At 50.9% G+C, this 15,818-nt stretch overlaps 4 protein-coding genes across 4 annotated transcripts; 1 reads left to right on the forward strand and 3 right to left on the reverse strand.

The window, feature by feature from the left end:
* Nucleotides 1-2,038: 2,038 nt before the first annotated feature.
* B0T23DRAFT_198408 (uncharacterized protein) lies at nucleotides 2,039-4,916 on the reverse strand. Its single transcript, XM_062833333.1, has 3 exons — nucleotides 4,437-4,916; nucleotides 2,666-4,370; nucleotides 2,039-2,582 (listed from the first exon to the last, which is right to left on the reverse strand). The coding sequence occupies exons 1-3, from the start codon at nucleotides 4,641-4,643 to the stop codon at nucleotides 2,290-2,292; spliced, it is 2,205 nt and encodes a 734-aa protein (XP_062691001.1). The 5' UTR covers nucleotides 4,644-4,916; the 3' UTR covers nucleotides 2,039-2,289.
* Nucleotides 4,917-8,507: 3,591 nt separating this feature from the next.
* On the forward strand, nucleotides 8,508-9,570 carry B0T23DRAFT_422039 (uncharacterized protein; the record flags this gene model as incomplete). Its single annotated transcript, XM_062839787.1, has 2 exons — nucleotides 8,508-8,791; nucleotides 8,888-9,570. The coding sequence occupies exons 1-2, from the start codon at nucleotides 8,605-8,607 to the stop codon at nucleotides 9,568-9,570; spliced, it is 870 nt and encodes a 289-aa protein (XP_062691002.1). The 5' UTR covers nucleotides 8,508-8,604.
* Nucleotides 9,571-11,142: 1,572 nt separating this feature from the next.
* On the reverse strand, nucleotides 11,143-11,843 carry B0T23DRAFT_198453 (uncharacterized protein). The gene has a single exon (XM_062833335.1). It carries the CDS (start codon nucleotides 11,683-11,685, stop codon nucleotides 11,365-11,367), a length of 321 nt encoding a protein of 106 aa, XP_062691003.1. The 5' UTR covers nucleotides 11,686-11,843; the 3' UTR covers nucleotides 11,143-11,364.
* Nucleotides 11,844-13,378, reverse strand: B0T23DRAFT_198452 (globin-like protein). The gene has a single exon (XM_062833334.1). It carries the CDS (start codon nucleotides 13,248-13,250, stop codon nucleotides 12,003-12,005), a length of 1,248 nt encoding a protein of 415 aa, XP_062691004.1. The 5' UTR covers nucleotides 13,251-13,378; the 3' UTR covers nucleotides 11,844-12,002.
* Between the last annotated feature and the right edge of the window lie 2,440 nt (nucleotides 13,379-15,818).

The following is a 15,818-nucleotide window of genomic DNA, read 5'->3' on the forward strand; positions in this document are numbered from 1 at the left end:
ACAGCGGATTCATAGGCAGCTTGGGAATTGAGAGAGACTACCACATGATCATATCATCATTACTGTTTCCGGGTTGAACAATGGAAGTAACATAGCGAAACAAATGGACATGGAGCGGAAGAACTGAGATGCTCCAGTCCCATCTACAGAAACAACATCGTAACGTATCTGCTCCTTCTCTACAAGGAAACGGTGTACCGAACATGGCGGGTGGTTGCCCTTTTAGTCTCCAGGGAGTGACAAGTCACTATCTGCGTGCTGAAAAATGTAAGAAAATCTAATAGCGTGATTCATCTCACAGAGACGAAAATTATTTGTTTCAGAACTCACTAGACTTCCACTTGTGACGACCATCAAGTAGGTACTCACATGCATACAACCGTCTATCACCAGCTCAATAGTCTACAACTACACGGTCACATCATAACCTCATCTGTTGCACACTCTACTAAACGAGTTTGACCGAGTCCGGCGGCGTTCCGGCGACAGGTGGGGGAGGGGGGTACAGTAGAGCAGCCAGGACATGTACCATACAACAATCGATAGTATTACCACATAGCTACCAAAAGGCCAGTCTCTCGCTCTCTCCCCTTCTCCAACTCTCCCTCCTCGCCAAGTTCCGAGGATACCTTCATTCATGAGGCAAACTTACTTCCTACCTACCTATGAACCAACATTTTGGTCCTTGTCAAGTACATGTACCTTTCGAACCAACATCTTTGCCTCTTTGCCTCCTTGAGTCTGTCTTGATCCCGAAGTTCGACCGGCGGCGCGTAATTTCAGTTTCCATACCAACAATCTTGGAAATCGAAAATGATGGGCGAGAAGTAGTTGCTCCATTGCATGGTCCGGAAGTACTTGATATATGCTACTCAAGCCGGCCAGGCGGCGATGTCTGAAAGACCCAACTTCACGCTACTGACTAGCTACTCACTCATCATCGATCACAAATAAAGTGGTCAAGTGATCCACGGACAACTACCCAGCTGATTTACACGAAACAAGGGAAAAGATGTATAGACCTTAGCAGCTGAGCCCAGACAAAAAAAAAAAAATAAAGCAAAAAAAGAACAACAAAAAAACCAAAGAAAATCCATCGAATCACCCAATCACTAAAATGACCAAGTAGCCACTCAACCCCGTATGCGTGTTTCACATTATCCAGTTGGTTGGTTATACCCCGACCGACCGTTGATCCCTAGGGATACACACAACTCCTCGTCTTATTCCGGCTTCCGCTGGGTGTAAGGAAGGACCAACAAGCCGAGCCGGGGAGAAAACCACCAACGGCGCGCGTGCCCAGCGGCACACACACTCAGCGGCGCAGCAACGGCGCTTGGTAAATAGTGGGTGTGATGTTTGAACACCACCGGAATTGACTTTGGTGAGTCGGTGACGTTATGGAGCAATGGGTTCTTTGTGTGTATGCTAAATTTGTGGCGAGAGATATAGCCAGATGTTGGAGGGTAGAGGCGATGGCGGGTAGGTTTTCGCGATGTGGGGAATCCGTTTCGGATGTTAGTCAGTCAGTGTTGTTTCCCTCGAAAAGTGTCGCGCCTGGATGGAAAGGAGGGTGAGCATTCCGGTGATGATATGAAGGGCCGTGGAGGAGTTCTGGGTTGTCGCGATGGAGAAGAGTACGTAGAAGTAGGGTTCGTGAAGGTTTTCTGTGATCATGATGTTGAGTTTTGCGAGGCAGTACTGAGGAAGGGAATGCAACTGAACTTTGCGAATCTGAAAATGAAACACAATGCTTAGTATGAGCTTTCTCTTGTCGATGCCAGACATGAGCGATGTAGAAGACACACCATAACCACACCTTCTTTTGTGCCACACTACGGCTACGCTAGATTTGAAGAAAATTATATAACTTGTTCCATCGTCTTGGACATAGTCTCAAGATACTTCGCCAATTTTAATTTTTGAGTCCCGCCCTAGAAAATTTTCCCAGCCTACCGTTATCCCGAACCAAAGCGAAAAAAAGGCAAATCCTGAACCCCATTATCCCGAGAGATTTTTAGTCTCATCATGTGCATGAAAAAAGGGGTATACTTGTTGAAGAATGAAAAGCAAACTGAAAATGCAACACATGAATTATGAAAGAGCATGCTGATCGAAGAAAACAATTTGCTGATGCTGATGCTGATGGTGATACTGTTTAATCGAGTGTTGAAACTCTGTATAATATGAATCCGTTTAGTACGCGTAAAAGATATTCGGACATCGACGGCGGCGGCTCATCGTGGGTATGCATCAAGACGTTCCGTTCCCTGGTCGTAAAAGGGGCTCCTAAGCACCTTCTATCGGCGGGACAAACGTGTAGTTGAAGTCGAGCAGGCCATCGAGCATCCAGTGTTGGGGATCCCAGACGTCGAGGGTATCGAAGCCGTTCATGCCCATGAGTTGCGGGTTTCCACCCATGGTAGTTGATCCTCCTCCGGGTGTGATGGATCCGTTCGAGGCGGCGGCGGCGAGGCCAAGGTTCGGTATACCGTGAGAGGGCGGTGCTAGCGTACTATCGAGATGTGTCGAAGAGGCTGATGATTCATTAGCTGAATCAGGATTTGTGGGTTGCTTGAGGGCTGTGCCAAACACTTGTTTTTAGCAACTGGGAGCAGTGTTTCGCCAATTGAGGAACAGTCCGATAACAAAGAGAAAGACTTACCATCAAGTGTACCTCTCCCCCTGGCCTGGTACTCTTCCCTCCAGTGCCAAATCGAATCGAATACCAGACTCATGCTGTGTCTACATCTCACCTTGAGTTGTAGACTGTCATCCACTACCGGGTCGGTTCCATCTGGCCGATATGCGTTTGGGTTCTCCCTACCAGCGCCATTCCATATCTGGACCATGAGCTCAGCCAATCTCCAATAAAGATCGTTCTGTATGACGCTTGTGGTCCGGATGGCCTGAATGGTTCTGTGGAAGAGTTCCCGTCCGCGATCAAAATCAATAATTTTGGCGAAGAAGGAGCGCAGTAGCTTGAGCAGTGAGAACCCGGCAGCCACCAGCATCTGCTGGATAAAATTGGAGGCGTACTTGAGCATGTACTGATCGCGGTATTGGTAAGAATAATGATCGTGGCAAGACGGGTCGCCATCCAAAATGAAGTCAAGAAAGCTCGTCGTAGCTCTCCAGAGCCCCATAAGATCATCCAGGTAGTTGGGTGAGTTGTTGGAGTCGAAAAAGCCTGCAAGGCGTAGATGGAGGCCAGCAGCCTTGAGGTGGAGGTTGACGACCGGTGAGACACCCTTGGACAAGACGGAAGCAGCCAGCTCGTTATAGTCGCGACGATAAACGCGCATCAACATGGCTCGATGCTCATCGCCTGCAACGCCCCTAGGATCGCTAGCATTGCTGTACATTTCCTTTGAAACCTTGTCACAGAAGCGTTCGATCTGGAGTCTAGCCTCGAGCTCTGGACCCAGCGAAGCAGGACTGGTATCGCCTTGGCGAGTAGCCAATGTCCAGTCGTATAAGGTTGTTGCCGGTTGACCATAGCCTGTGCCTACAGCCTGCGCCACGATATTGGCGACGGCCCACGTTTTGATTCTATCATGGAGACCCTCCTTGTTGAGCTCTATAGGCACCCTCGAGAAGTCGTTCATGTGATTTGGTCGATGAAGACCCAGACCGGTGGCCGTCTTCATCAGGACACCACCCAGAATGTGGGTCGGGTCGGATGATGATGTGCTGGTCGGAAGAGGCCATGTGCAGAGGAGGCACAGCGCCTTGACAGCAAAGTAGCTTTGAGGCACCTCGCCAATGGTAGTCCAGAGCAATCTTGTCAGAGGGCTGGATAGCTTTGTCAAGAATGATCGATCGTGGCCATAGCGCCTGCTGGCCACGGCCACTATGGCCCAGTAAAGCAAAGGATACTGTTGGTAGTACTGGTCTGGGGTCTGATGGGGATTGAGGAATGGGAGGAATGGGTGATAGTAGTGGAAGTAGTCGTTAAACAAAACGCCTTCGTCATCTTCCGTTATCCTGAAGTCTTCAAGCTCACGCACGATCCTGGGCATGGCATAGGAGCCTCCACGCTTCAGGTGAAGCAGAGAAGAGACAGCCTCGTCGGAGCCCATCAACGATGGATTCCTTGTGTGCGAGTAATGGCTGTTAATCACAGGGGAGTGTAGTTGGGAGTGCGTGGCATTGCCTGGGGTGTTGTTGTCATCGTCCTCGTCGACAACAAAACCTTGGGATTTTGCACTTTGCACCGCGCGTCTGAGCCTCTCGATCTCTTTCTCCATCTCGGCATGCTTACTACGCTTCCCGACGCGCTTGAAGTTGGATTCGATCTTGCATTCGAGGTGTAGACGGTTGCATCGTGAGCAGCTAGAGAAGGGTTCTTGAACGACATCGCATCGCAACTGTAAGAAGACGAAATGTCAGCAAGAAGGGTTCGCGACTCGGCAGTTATCTTCTTAGATTCATACCTTTTGTTGACGACACTCGTTGCAGGCGCGCTTGACACCGGGCAGCCGGCGGCCACCCTTGGTCTCGGGGGAGCCATCGTCGCGCTCTTCACGGTCGTTGTCTCCTGTGCTAGCAGGGCTGCTTTCCATGATGCTACGCTTGCGCTTTGGGGGACCACCGTTGGGGCCCTGGTTGCGCATACCAGCCGAGAACTCGGGGCTCTCCATGGTGATGAAATAGCAGAGACGGAGAGTACTGAAGACTGTATGGTATAGTATAGTATAGAGGTGTGCGTGCTGGTGTTGTGGTACAAAGTCCTCGGAGCTAAAGTGGTCTCACTAGCCAAATGCTCCTATGGCCGAACCGTATCAAAACACGGGAGCGGCAGCCGGGGCGGCACACGGCAGTAGTCAATCGATCGGAGGAAAAACTGGGCGGGCCGGTGGCGTCAACGGGTCGGTAGACGTCCAGGGCGGCGCGGTGGTCGCGTGATGGGGCGACCCGATGATCCGGTACGGTATCCGGGCAGGCGTCGTAGTGGTGGTCCGGTGTCGCGATGGGGCGATGGGCGATATGGGCCGATGGGCGGTGGTCGAGGGTGATGGTGAAGAAATTGGGAATCCGAGATCGGGAAGTTGGGGGGACGCCCGGCGTGTTTAAGGTTGATGGCGGCACTGGCGATGGGTAAGGTACCTGGCAAGAGAGAGCTCTTCCTGTTCTGTCCCGTCTTCCGTCTTCCGCAGCTGCTGCTACCTCTCTAGCCTTGCAGACCAATGCAGACCCGGACCCAGTCGAATCGGCCCAATCAAGTTTGGCGATGGGGTCGCCGGTCAAACCTCTGCTTAGCCAAGCAGTTAATAAGAGTCACAGCCGATGTCTTCAGTGATTGCCAAAGCCAAGACACCAGTTGCTGCGGATGTGGATTACCGAATTGTGCTGTAATGGTGTACCTACTATGGGAGAGGTATGTAATATTCAGAGGAGGTACATATCAGATATGCATGCACGGTCACTGGCTGGTGCCCGGACGGTACCTCTGGCGTGTCCAGTGTGATGCCGCGTGATGCTGAAGATGGATGAATAGCCCCTTCGTTCGGGGGTTTCAAGAGAGACAATAGACGCGCAGAGGTATCTAAGATAGTAGTGACATGAAGCAACATTGACGGTGGCGGAACTGTTAGGTAGGTAGGTAAACTGCGTGAGGAGTCGTGTGTTGAAGCGGGGGATTCAGTGCCGCTCTGCTCTTTCCCCCGTAACATCGACGACTGAAATGGGAACTGAATGGCGCGAAAGATTTTGATAGTGCCCTGCAAAGCCTGACTTGCGCTGCAACGCTGCGTCAAACTGCGGGGCCGCGGGATGGCTGGAGACTCAAACCCACATTCTCATTGGATAAGACGGCTTATAGGCCGCATTTCCGTGCTTATAAGAATTACATGTGGCAAGCAGCCGACGAATGACAGCGCTGGCGAATGGTTTGCACCTTTGACAAAATCAACGAACTCTGACCGGACAGCAGCATGGCGCGACGAACACCACGTGTGGAATGGGTACGCCAAGTGCTTGTCTTTAGTCCGATTGTTCTCTAATTGACGCTTTAAGAAGGTACAGTCCAAAGACCCAATCGACGCTTTTCTTCTCCAGACTGGGAGGTTTTCAGCTATAGCAAGTCACTCTTGAGCTTAACATATCCCTTACAATACGTATATCCACACAAGGACAACATCACCATGCTCTTGTCATCGCTTCCACTGAACGACCTTTTTGGTTTCGTTTCAAACAGTCAGTGTGGACACTTGTTGTTGACACTTTGAGGTGGACTCTTCCCTTGTGTGAAAATCGAGGATGACGAATCTTTTGTAGTGGATCTCGCCAAGGCCCGCCCCCGCCATCATGCTGGGCAGTTTGGGGCAATCCCACTGAAGCTCGCCTGGCCGTAACCTCCTAAAGGTACGTAAGGTAGCGGTCCCTGACGGTCCCTGACAGACAGGCACGAAGCGAGTCTTGGAAGTTGATTAAGCTTGGGCCAAATTACTTAAATATACTGTGGATATAGGAATTGAGTTGATTGCCCAAAGGCGTGATTCGAAGCCATTCTTGGGGCTTATTTCACCGTGGAAAAGGTACTTTGGGCTTTTTCACCAGGGTGCAATACTCTTTGGTGTGCTTTGGTGGAAATGGTGATTTCATTGTTTTGGTGTTGGAGTTGGGCTGATTATAGTGGCTTCAGGATTACACATTTTAGCGCATTCAGTACTAACGAGAACTTCACCTCCCATCTTTTTTGGTTCACCGGGTCAAGAAGTAGTTGAGGGCTCTGGTTGGCTGGAAGGTTGATAGGTAAGCGGGGCGATTCTATAGAATTTCGGTAACACCGATGATTTTCCTCGGCCATTTTCAGCCGGTGAAAACGCCAAACAGAAATCGCGGTAGATCATACCCTGAGTCACACAACCCGCACCAAGTTCATTCCACGCCCATCCGAGTCTATTGCGAGATCAATCGCCATCAACCACGGACAACACAACGCCATCTCCTTTGTCATTGAAAGTGATGCTGTCAGGTAAAATTCAAAAGACCCGGACAGCACCGCCCAATTCCACATCAGTCTTGTCTCCAGCTCAGCCCGGAAAGGTAATGGCTCTATGCTTCTTTATCGCTCGACATGGACCGGCATCCGATCAAGTTTCGGAACTGTTTCCGTGGGGGACACGGCGCTATCCACGGCTCACGGACAGCGATACCAACGGCGTATGGGTCTTTCTTAAGACCACTTGACTACCGTTCTAGCCCTCTCCCAACCTCCCACGGTCGCTATTGCGTGATGGGCTCTGGTGGGGCCACCTCGGTGCTCTCAACACCCATTCCTTGTTCAACTCCCCCATCTGCCCCATATTCCCCACGGCATGGCATCGCGACATGGGACTGGACAAGACCGAAAAACTGAAAACAAGAGACCTCACTCAACTTGGAAATACATAAACAAACCTATCCACTCCATCCCCAATACGTACTTATCTCGACCCTTCCCAGCTAGGCTCCTTGCCTTTCAGCCCTCAGCAATCCACGGTGGTCGGCCCCTTTTAGTCTGGCAGTCAGGCGGAATTTGATTTCCACTGCCGGCGTGGTACGGCCTACGGGCGGACACGGGATGGGAGACACTTCACGCGGAACCTTCAGTTTGTTGATCAAGAAGCTCGATTGTCACATGCCACTGATGTGTTTGCTAATATGTCATGGGCCTCATTGAGTACTGTTTCCAATCTTTCGTCTGCCTGAAAGGGACAATCGAGCAGTCGAATGCTGCATCAGAACCCTCAGCAAGCTGCCACGTGGGGGAGCTTTCCAACATCTCGGTGACTCGTCCCTGAAGTGTGGTTGATGCATTAGTCCCAAGAGTCGATCGGAACGCCGTTTGGGCGGGTAACGTTCCGTACCATAGACATGCAAACAATTGGCGTTTCAAGATATGCTTGTAGTTTGTCTCCACCAAGGTTATTATATCTGAAGTGAAGAACTCGACGGAAGCAGTCGTTCATGCATTTGAGCCTCAACCAGTTCAGCTACCGACCGCTTTTCTCTGGGTATCAATAGCTGAGGATCCATAAGCTATGTAACGGTATCTGAGAAGAGGCATGGAGTTATCAATCAGGCTCAGACTTGATCTCGGGTCAATTTCTCTGAGAATATCAAAACGGCCTGCCAGGTTCTTACAGGCCAAGTGAGCCCGATCTCGGAGTAGACTTTGTAAGTGAACCGAATCCGGGAGCTCTCCATGTATGGTATAAAGCTTGGTAGGAGGAGATGTAGGGTTCGGGGTATGAAGGGCAAGCGGTCAGGGTTATGCGAGGTTAACGGGATTCTCGCCACAAACGTCGCGATACTTAGAAGAATGTTACTCCCTAGCTTCCAAATAAATCACCGAAGCCATCTACTGTCCAGTTCTCTTCAGTAAAAGTTCAAAGAAAATCGGGGCGAGAAAACCACAACAACGGCTCAAACATGGTTGCCAAGACGACGCGGCGAAGCGCCCTATAGATAACCCTCAGGTCAAAGTAGCTCCAAGCATACCCCTGTCACAATTTGAATGACGACACATCAACTCTGACAGTCCTGACTGTGAGCATCAACAACTACTGTGAAAACCACCACTCCAAAAGTCCGTCCGTCTCGAAAGTTCTAGAGAGAATGGGTGCGGGATCCTCAAAGGTTGCGCGCAAATTACCTAAAAATGCGACAACCGCCTCTCTCGCCGCCGCGTCGCGCTCTGGCACCGCTGCCGCACCAAGAGCCCCCCCTCCTCGCGTAAACGGGGGACAGGAGGCCCCGTCGCAGTCGCAGATGGATTCAGCTTCATCAAATACCTATGAAGAAGGTAAATAATCAAACCCATGTCATTTGGGATCCTAACCCTTGCTCTATGAGCTACCTAGTTACGAATGAAATGACCTAACCACCCCCAACCCCGCAGCAGCAGCAGCAGCGACGCCGACCCAAGATCAGTTTCACCACGATCACCACCACCACCACCATCAACAACCACCTACAAGGACATCATCATCATCAACAACCTCCTCATTTCCATCTCCAACAAGCTCAGGTTCTCCCCTCGACGCAATCGGCGACCCCGCCTTCGCTGCCCGTCTGCGTCAACTCTCCGCCACCGTCCAACCCAACCCCATCCACTCGCCGTCGTCCACCGTCTCCGTTCATCCTCAACCTCAGCTTCAATCGCAGCACCTTCCGCAGTCCTCCTCCTCCTCTTCCCAATCCCAGTCCCACCAGTTCCCTTCCAGGCGACTGTCCGCTTCTCAGTCTCAATCTCAGTCTCACGCACAACAACAATCCCCCCAAAAGGAAAACATCCCCACGCTCCTGTCGCCCTCGTTCCCCGCTTTGCAATCCAACGCCACCCTCACGGCGCTTGATGCGCGTAAAGTCTTGGAGCGCAAATACGAGGAGGAGATGGATAAGTTTGGGAGAAACGACAAGAGCTTCCAGGGCCGGGAATTCTTGTCGGTGCAGATGGTCAAGGATGTGTTTGAGTTGAGGAAAAGGGGTGCGAGCGAGGAGGAGATTGAGAGACGGTTGGGATTGGCGAAGGGGGTGGTTAAAGGGGTGGAAGGGGGTGGGGTTGTGAAGGCTGTAGCGTAGGTGAATTGGAGGCGCGGGTTCAAAGAAGGGGAGGGGGGAGGGATGTGAGAGGTTGGGAGGTGAATTGTATTGAAGAGTAGGTGAGGAAATGATGATGAACGGGGTGAAGGAAAAGGGAAAAGAAGAAGGCAATACAGAACTTCATGGGGTGGTAGTGGTGGTTTCATAAAGAGATGTGAGAAGCTGAAGACCAGGAGAAGACAGGACATGGTTTCAGCCTATCTGCGGAGACACAGCACGCACGCTACATACAATAAAGATAAAACAACTACAAGATCAGGGAAGCTAAGACATGAGGAGCACACAGCAGCATAAAGCTAGAGTCAGAGCAGAAGGCGAATCGAGGCCAGTTATGTGGATTAATAGCAAGGCCTAAAGAAAGGTAGGTACAGCCCTGTCTTACACTAAACTACCTACAAACCACATCCATTCACTTCTCAAAAACCAGTCAGTTTTCCGAGAAACCTAAATGCCTGCATCCCACAGAATACTTTTCTGGTCCCTAGTCCTCTGTTTGCCTAGCACCTCCTCCCTTCAATTCCCTCTTAGTCGCCGTTGCGATCCAGTTCGCTCAATTCTCAGTCCCTCCATCACCGTCAAATCAGGCCGCTCAACTCCTTAGTTATCTGGTGTGAATGGAGAGCCTTCTGGTTTGCCAACGAGGACCAAGTGAGCGACTTGCCCTCCTTGTCTCCAGCTGCATCTCGTTGCTTACCACAGGTAGCTATCGACTGCGATAGGTAGAGTAGGGATTGGAGAAGTTGCTTCTTAACTTTAAGAAGGCGAGTTAGGCGGTGTTCTTGGGGGTCTCAGGGGAGGACGAGGGAAAGGCTTGGACTTGGACTTCACGGGGGGGAAGAGCGCTCGGTCTATCTTAAGTAGGCATCTCGTCTGGTCCACGCTTTGTTTTTTGTCTGGTTTGAGTCGATCGTGTTTTCGGTTGTGATTGAAGGTTGGCTTAAACTTCCTTCTGGATCAAAGGGATGATTGTTCTTGGTCTTCGCGGTCGTGATGTTGATGAGTGGTTGGTGATGGGTAGAGAAACATTTATTGAGGGGAAGGAAAATGAGAGTCAGATGATTCACTCACTAGAAATAGCAGCTCGTATTTTGAAACACATGATGTTGAGGAATATGAAATACTCAGTTGAATTCTCAGTGTCCAGTTCTGATGGCGGGGAACTACCTCGGATTGGCAGCGACACGTTCAAAGGGTAAGGAACGGTGGGAATGCTTGATCTACCTACTGGCTCAATGGACTAATAGAGACATTCGCTGTTTCCATCTGTCTGGATGTGTTGAAACTTGGGAAGGAACCACCGTTGCCTTTCAGAAAGAGCTGAAGATTTGACTCCAGTTTTGGAAAGGCAGCATCATCCTCCAAATGAATGTGAGTCGGTCACGTCTAAGCTCGACGTGAAAAGAAAACTAGAATAAAGTCAAGAAATTTGATGTCATTTCCTTTCGACTCCCATTCCATCTCACCCCATCCCAATCATTCTTGATATTACAACTTTTGTACAGTTGAAAGAAAACATATATAGCAGAAGGAAGGCCCGCTTGATTTTTTAAACACATAAGAGAAGTTTCAACTCTAAATTAACCCTCCCCTAATTCCCATTCATCCTGCTTGGTATCACTTTTATTTTTTTCGTCCCAACGCCTATCAGTGCAGCCTTTTCCTGTTTTGTCCACTTCCGCTCCCATATATGCTTAAGTTTGTTGATGAGGTTATGATATCTTTTGATACCGATGGTCCCCGCCGCCAACCGCACTCGATACCCAATAATGCACATTATCCCGTAGAGATGCCGATCCCTTCTTTATCCCAGTGCTTATGCTTCCCGCCACCGATATCGACGCTCTTCTTCTCTTCTCTCCTCCTCCTCTGTTGGGTCCTGAGGTAGACCATGCCGTTGTTGACACAGATGATTGACGTGGCACGTGCGATCCGGACGCGGCGCGCATACCCATACCGGGCATCGCCGTAGTTGTTGGTGGTGGTATTGTCATGTCTCGTCGGGTCCTTGTTGAAGAGGGGCTGAGCAGAGTCGGGGGTAGTTTCTGAGTGCCGCTGCCTGTGCTGAGCCCGGACACGGCGGCGTGGTTTCTCCATTTGGGCAGCTTTGTGGAAAGCGATGGAGACCTTCTCGCCTTGCGCGGATCAGGCGCCACATTTTCCCATCCACCTCCTCCTTCTCTGCTTATCTGTGCCACCCTCTTTTCGTCCCCAGCCTCCTGCTCTATCAAATCGATGGTCTCTATTATGAGACCCAGCTTCTTGGTATGTCGGTATCGTTGATTTTGATGATAATCGTGTTGTTGTTGATGTTGTGGTGGGTCACACCGCGAGGGCATCATAGACCGGTAATTACTCGACGACGGACTGACAAAGTCATGACTAATCTCCTGAACCTCAGGATCCCGTGCGCTTCATCCCTGTTTAGTAACCAAATCGCCCGTGGTGAAGATCTCGCATTTGATGCGCAAGGCCGAGACACCTTGCTGCATGAGGTAGAGTTTTTGGTTGATCATGAACTGCTCCGGGCCGCAGATGAAGTACTCAGTGCCGCCATGCTGAAGATGGAGCTCCTCGGGCTTGAGCTTGGCCAGGTCCATGCGCTCGTTGTAGTCATATGTCTCGCCGGGGCGATCAGTGCTGTTGATGACGGTCTTGAAGATCTTGGTTTGGAAGTTGCTATTCTTCTTGCGCAAAGTCTTGATGTGGTCCTCAAAGGGGATATGCTTGCGGCAGCCATGGATCCAGGCAATTTGGCGACTGGGTTGGCTCTCCATAACGGTGTTGGCGATGGAAACCATGGGAGTGACGCCGACACCAGCAGAAATCAGAACCAGAGGCACCGTGCTTGTGTTGTGGACGTCCAAGAAGAACTCGCCAGCCGGGTGAGAGACCTGGAGGATAGAACCGACGGTAGTCTGATCGATAAGGTAGTTGGAGACGATGCCGGGGTTGAAGAAGGACTTGGAAACTGAGTTGGAGTAGACGGTACCCTCGTCTCGGCGGATGGTGATACGGTAGTAATCCTCCCTCCACGCCTCACTGAGGGAATACTGTCTGGACTGGAGGTTGCCACCAGGGACCTGGATCTGGACGGAGACATACTGGCCGGGGAGGAATTTCGGTAACTTCTTTCCATCCTGAGGAACAAGATAGAAGGTGTAGAGGTCATCGCACTCGTTGACAATCCTGTCGATTTTGAAAGGGCGCCAAGAGGGCCAGCTCTCAAAGTCCCTGTATAACTGTGCTTCGCGCCCAATCAACATCTTGGCCAGCATCCAATATGCCTTTGTCCATGCCGTCTGCACCTCGGGTGTCATCGCGGGGCCCAAAACCTCGCCGAAAGCCTGGATGAGATACTTGCCGACAACCTCGTAGTGCTCTGGCTGGATACCCAACGAGCAGTGCTTGTTGCACATGCGCTCAAACTTGGGGACGAGCTCGCTAAGATGGTTAATGTTTGAGGCGAAGCCCAAGATGACGGCCGTCAGGGCCCGAGGTTGCCTGCCATTCTTCTGGTTTACCGAGTTGAAGTAGTTGTTGAGTTCCGGGTGATCGGTGAGCATAGTCTTGTAAAAGATGCTCGTTATCCTCTCACCGTGCTCCTTGAGAGCGGGTATAGTATCTCTGACGAGCTTACTTTGTTGGTAAGTGAGAGCCATGACTGTTGACAAGTGTCAGGCGATTTTTTTTTTTTTTCCTGAGGGAGGCTTTGGTGTGGTGGAGCTCCAAGGGCGAGGGCGAGATGGTGGACGACAAAACCAGTGAGCGGAGTGTGATGCCAGCGACAAGGCGCGAGATGGGGAAATATTTATCTCTCTTTAAAAGAAACAGAAAAAGATGATGTGGACATTTCCTTCTGGGGCCTCAACAGATCTCTTCCGTCCCCGGCCACACGATAGTTGGTAAAGGCAGGGCATGTGCCCAAAGGGACCCCTTCCAGACAAGGTCCAATGGATACAAGGACCCATCATCCATGAAGAGTGGAACATTGGCCATCCTCGCTCATACCAGGGTTCGGCGAGTCAGAATAGCCCGATCAGTCGTTGTTATCTCGTACGATATCCACAAGGGGCATTAAATCAGAGGTAATTGGACTGCCTGAGTGAAAAATTCACCGTCTGTCATATGTTGAAATTCTTGTTTCGTTGGAAAGTAAGTGCCATGTGGTGAGCAGGGGTCGCTTCTAGCCGTGATTTAACTCCAATCTCTTTTTTTTTTTTTCTGTTCTTGTCGAGCCTCAGCCCTGCCGGGGTTCGGGGGTACCGTCTAGGATCCAACCGCAAAACCGCCAACGTTCAATGCCATCGCCAGCATGGGGGAGCGGGAAAGTGGGAGGCCATTCCCGTTGTTTCCATGAATAGGTGACTTGCCGTGTTGTGCGGGTCGATGATACATGGCATCAAGGACGGGAGGGTGTCACTACAGATTTGATGAGATGAACCAGGGCCGAGCAACCCCACACCGCAGTTCCATGATATTCTTGCTTGTTGTTGCGGTTGAGATGGTGGTGGTGGTAGTGATAGTTGATAAGTGTTAGTGGTACTGATGCATACATGAGAGCCGGATTTGCCTCCATGCCCGCAAAAAGACACACGCGGCCATGTGTTGCACAGATGCCGGAGATGAGATGCAAAAGACAGCATGGTCAGGACGAACGATGACTGGATGGTTCAAAAGGAGGCTCTGAAACACCCCAACAAAAGGTGGCCTTGTTCAACTCGTGGGGATTTCACAACGGCTTCGCATGCATGATGCAAATGATATGGCGTTGGATGCAACCCATGGACGGCTGATATTGTTCTTACCGCTTCTTTTGGTCACCTCACTACCGGTGACTATTGTCATCAGCTTGTGATGTCGTCTGAACTGCCGCGATACGGTTGGTTTTGAAGGCGTGCATTGGCGGCTCAATGGCTCACTGGCGACGACTGGGCACACTACAACAAGAGGCGGCTGGTTCGGAAGCTCGGCAGCGCGCAGACGTACCTCTGCAGGCCGACGTCGACAGACGGATATAATCCCGCCATGTCTTGCGCCATGTTGTGTCCTGTGACCGTTGGTGACTTGAGAACGACCCAGTCGACAAGAAAATCCTTACTCAAAATGCCCCTAGTCGGCTGAGGCAGTTCGTTGTGTCTCAACTCTTTTTTTCTTTTCTTTTTTTCTCCTTTTTTTTCTCCTTTTTTCTTTTTTTTCTTTTTTTTTTCTTTTTTTTCTTTTTTCGAGCAGGATATCAACGGTCGGGCAAAGAGATGAAACCTGAACAGATGAGACGTGAGGGTTGCCTTGGTTGGCAACTAGCTGATGGAGATGGAGACCCAAACCCCAGTCGAGAACAGACCCTAACCACTGGATTGGCCCGGCGTCTGTAGCGGCCATACTCATTGGAGATTTTGCGTGGACCGGCAGGCTGGGCGGCGAGAGAAACGGGCGTGGTCGGGGTCGGCATGGATGAGCCGAGGAGGACTCGAACTGGGGGGGCGGGTGCTTGATGGTGCACCGTTCGTCGCTCTCGCCGTGCAAGGAAAATCCATTCATGGCCGGCTTTTGATATTCATACAGGAACCCCCCCAAATTTCCGAATTTTCTTCTTGTCCTTCTGTCGCGCGTCTGCAACGGCAAGACAGCGTCTCGACTTTCGAAGCTGTGGTCCGCCGTCGCCGTGGCCGCACCAGGATCAACGTGGTAGAGTGCGGAATTTGCACTTTTTTGGGGGGAGGCCGCGTTGATTGGACAATGGACGGTCGAAGCTTCGATGGACGATCTAGAATGACTACACCAACCTCGGCTCGCTTCACTTCTGTCGTACGACTTTGTATATGCCGTATGTCGGGGTGCACGTCAGATTCAAAGTTTGCCAGACATATCTTGGCACGCAACAATTCAAAGCCATTGTCCTGGCAACCAACTGACCCGTCAGATTTCGCACTTGGGCGGTGTGAGTGCGTCCACAACGTCCTGCTGTCGAGCGCGCTGACGAGCGAACCTCGATCAAGAAGACGTTGCGCGATATTATGGTCGCGTGATTCCTGTAATATCGTTGTTGGCTTGGTGATGGCCAGTCCAAAGACCCAAGAATCAGATAATTGCTAGTGCTTATCTTCACCAGTCGTCCAAGACTTGTTCGCACACACCGCTAAGAAAACATGACAGATCCATTGTTCCGGTATTTCATGGATGATACACTACACAAGAGATGACACTGGTCTGGGTGGCCCGAGCTTCCC

Source organism: Neurospora hispaniola (genome assembly GCF_033458365.1).
Source record: "Neurospora hispaniola strain FGSC 10403 chromosome Unknown B0T23scaffold_6, whole genome shotgun sequence".
Lineage (NCBI taxonomy): Eukaryota > Fungi > Ascomycota > Sordariomycetes > Sordariales > Sordariaceae > Neurospora > Neurospora hispaniola.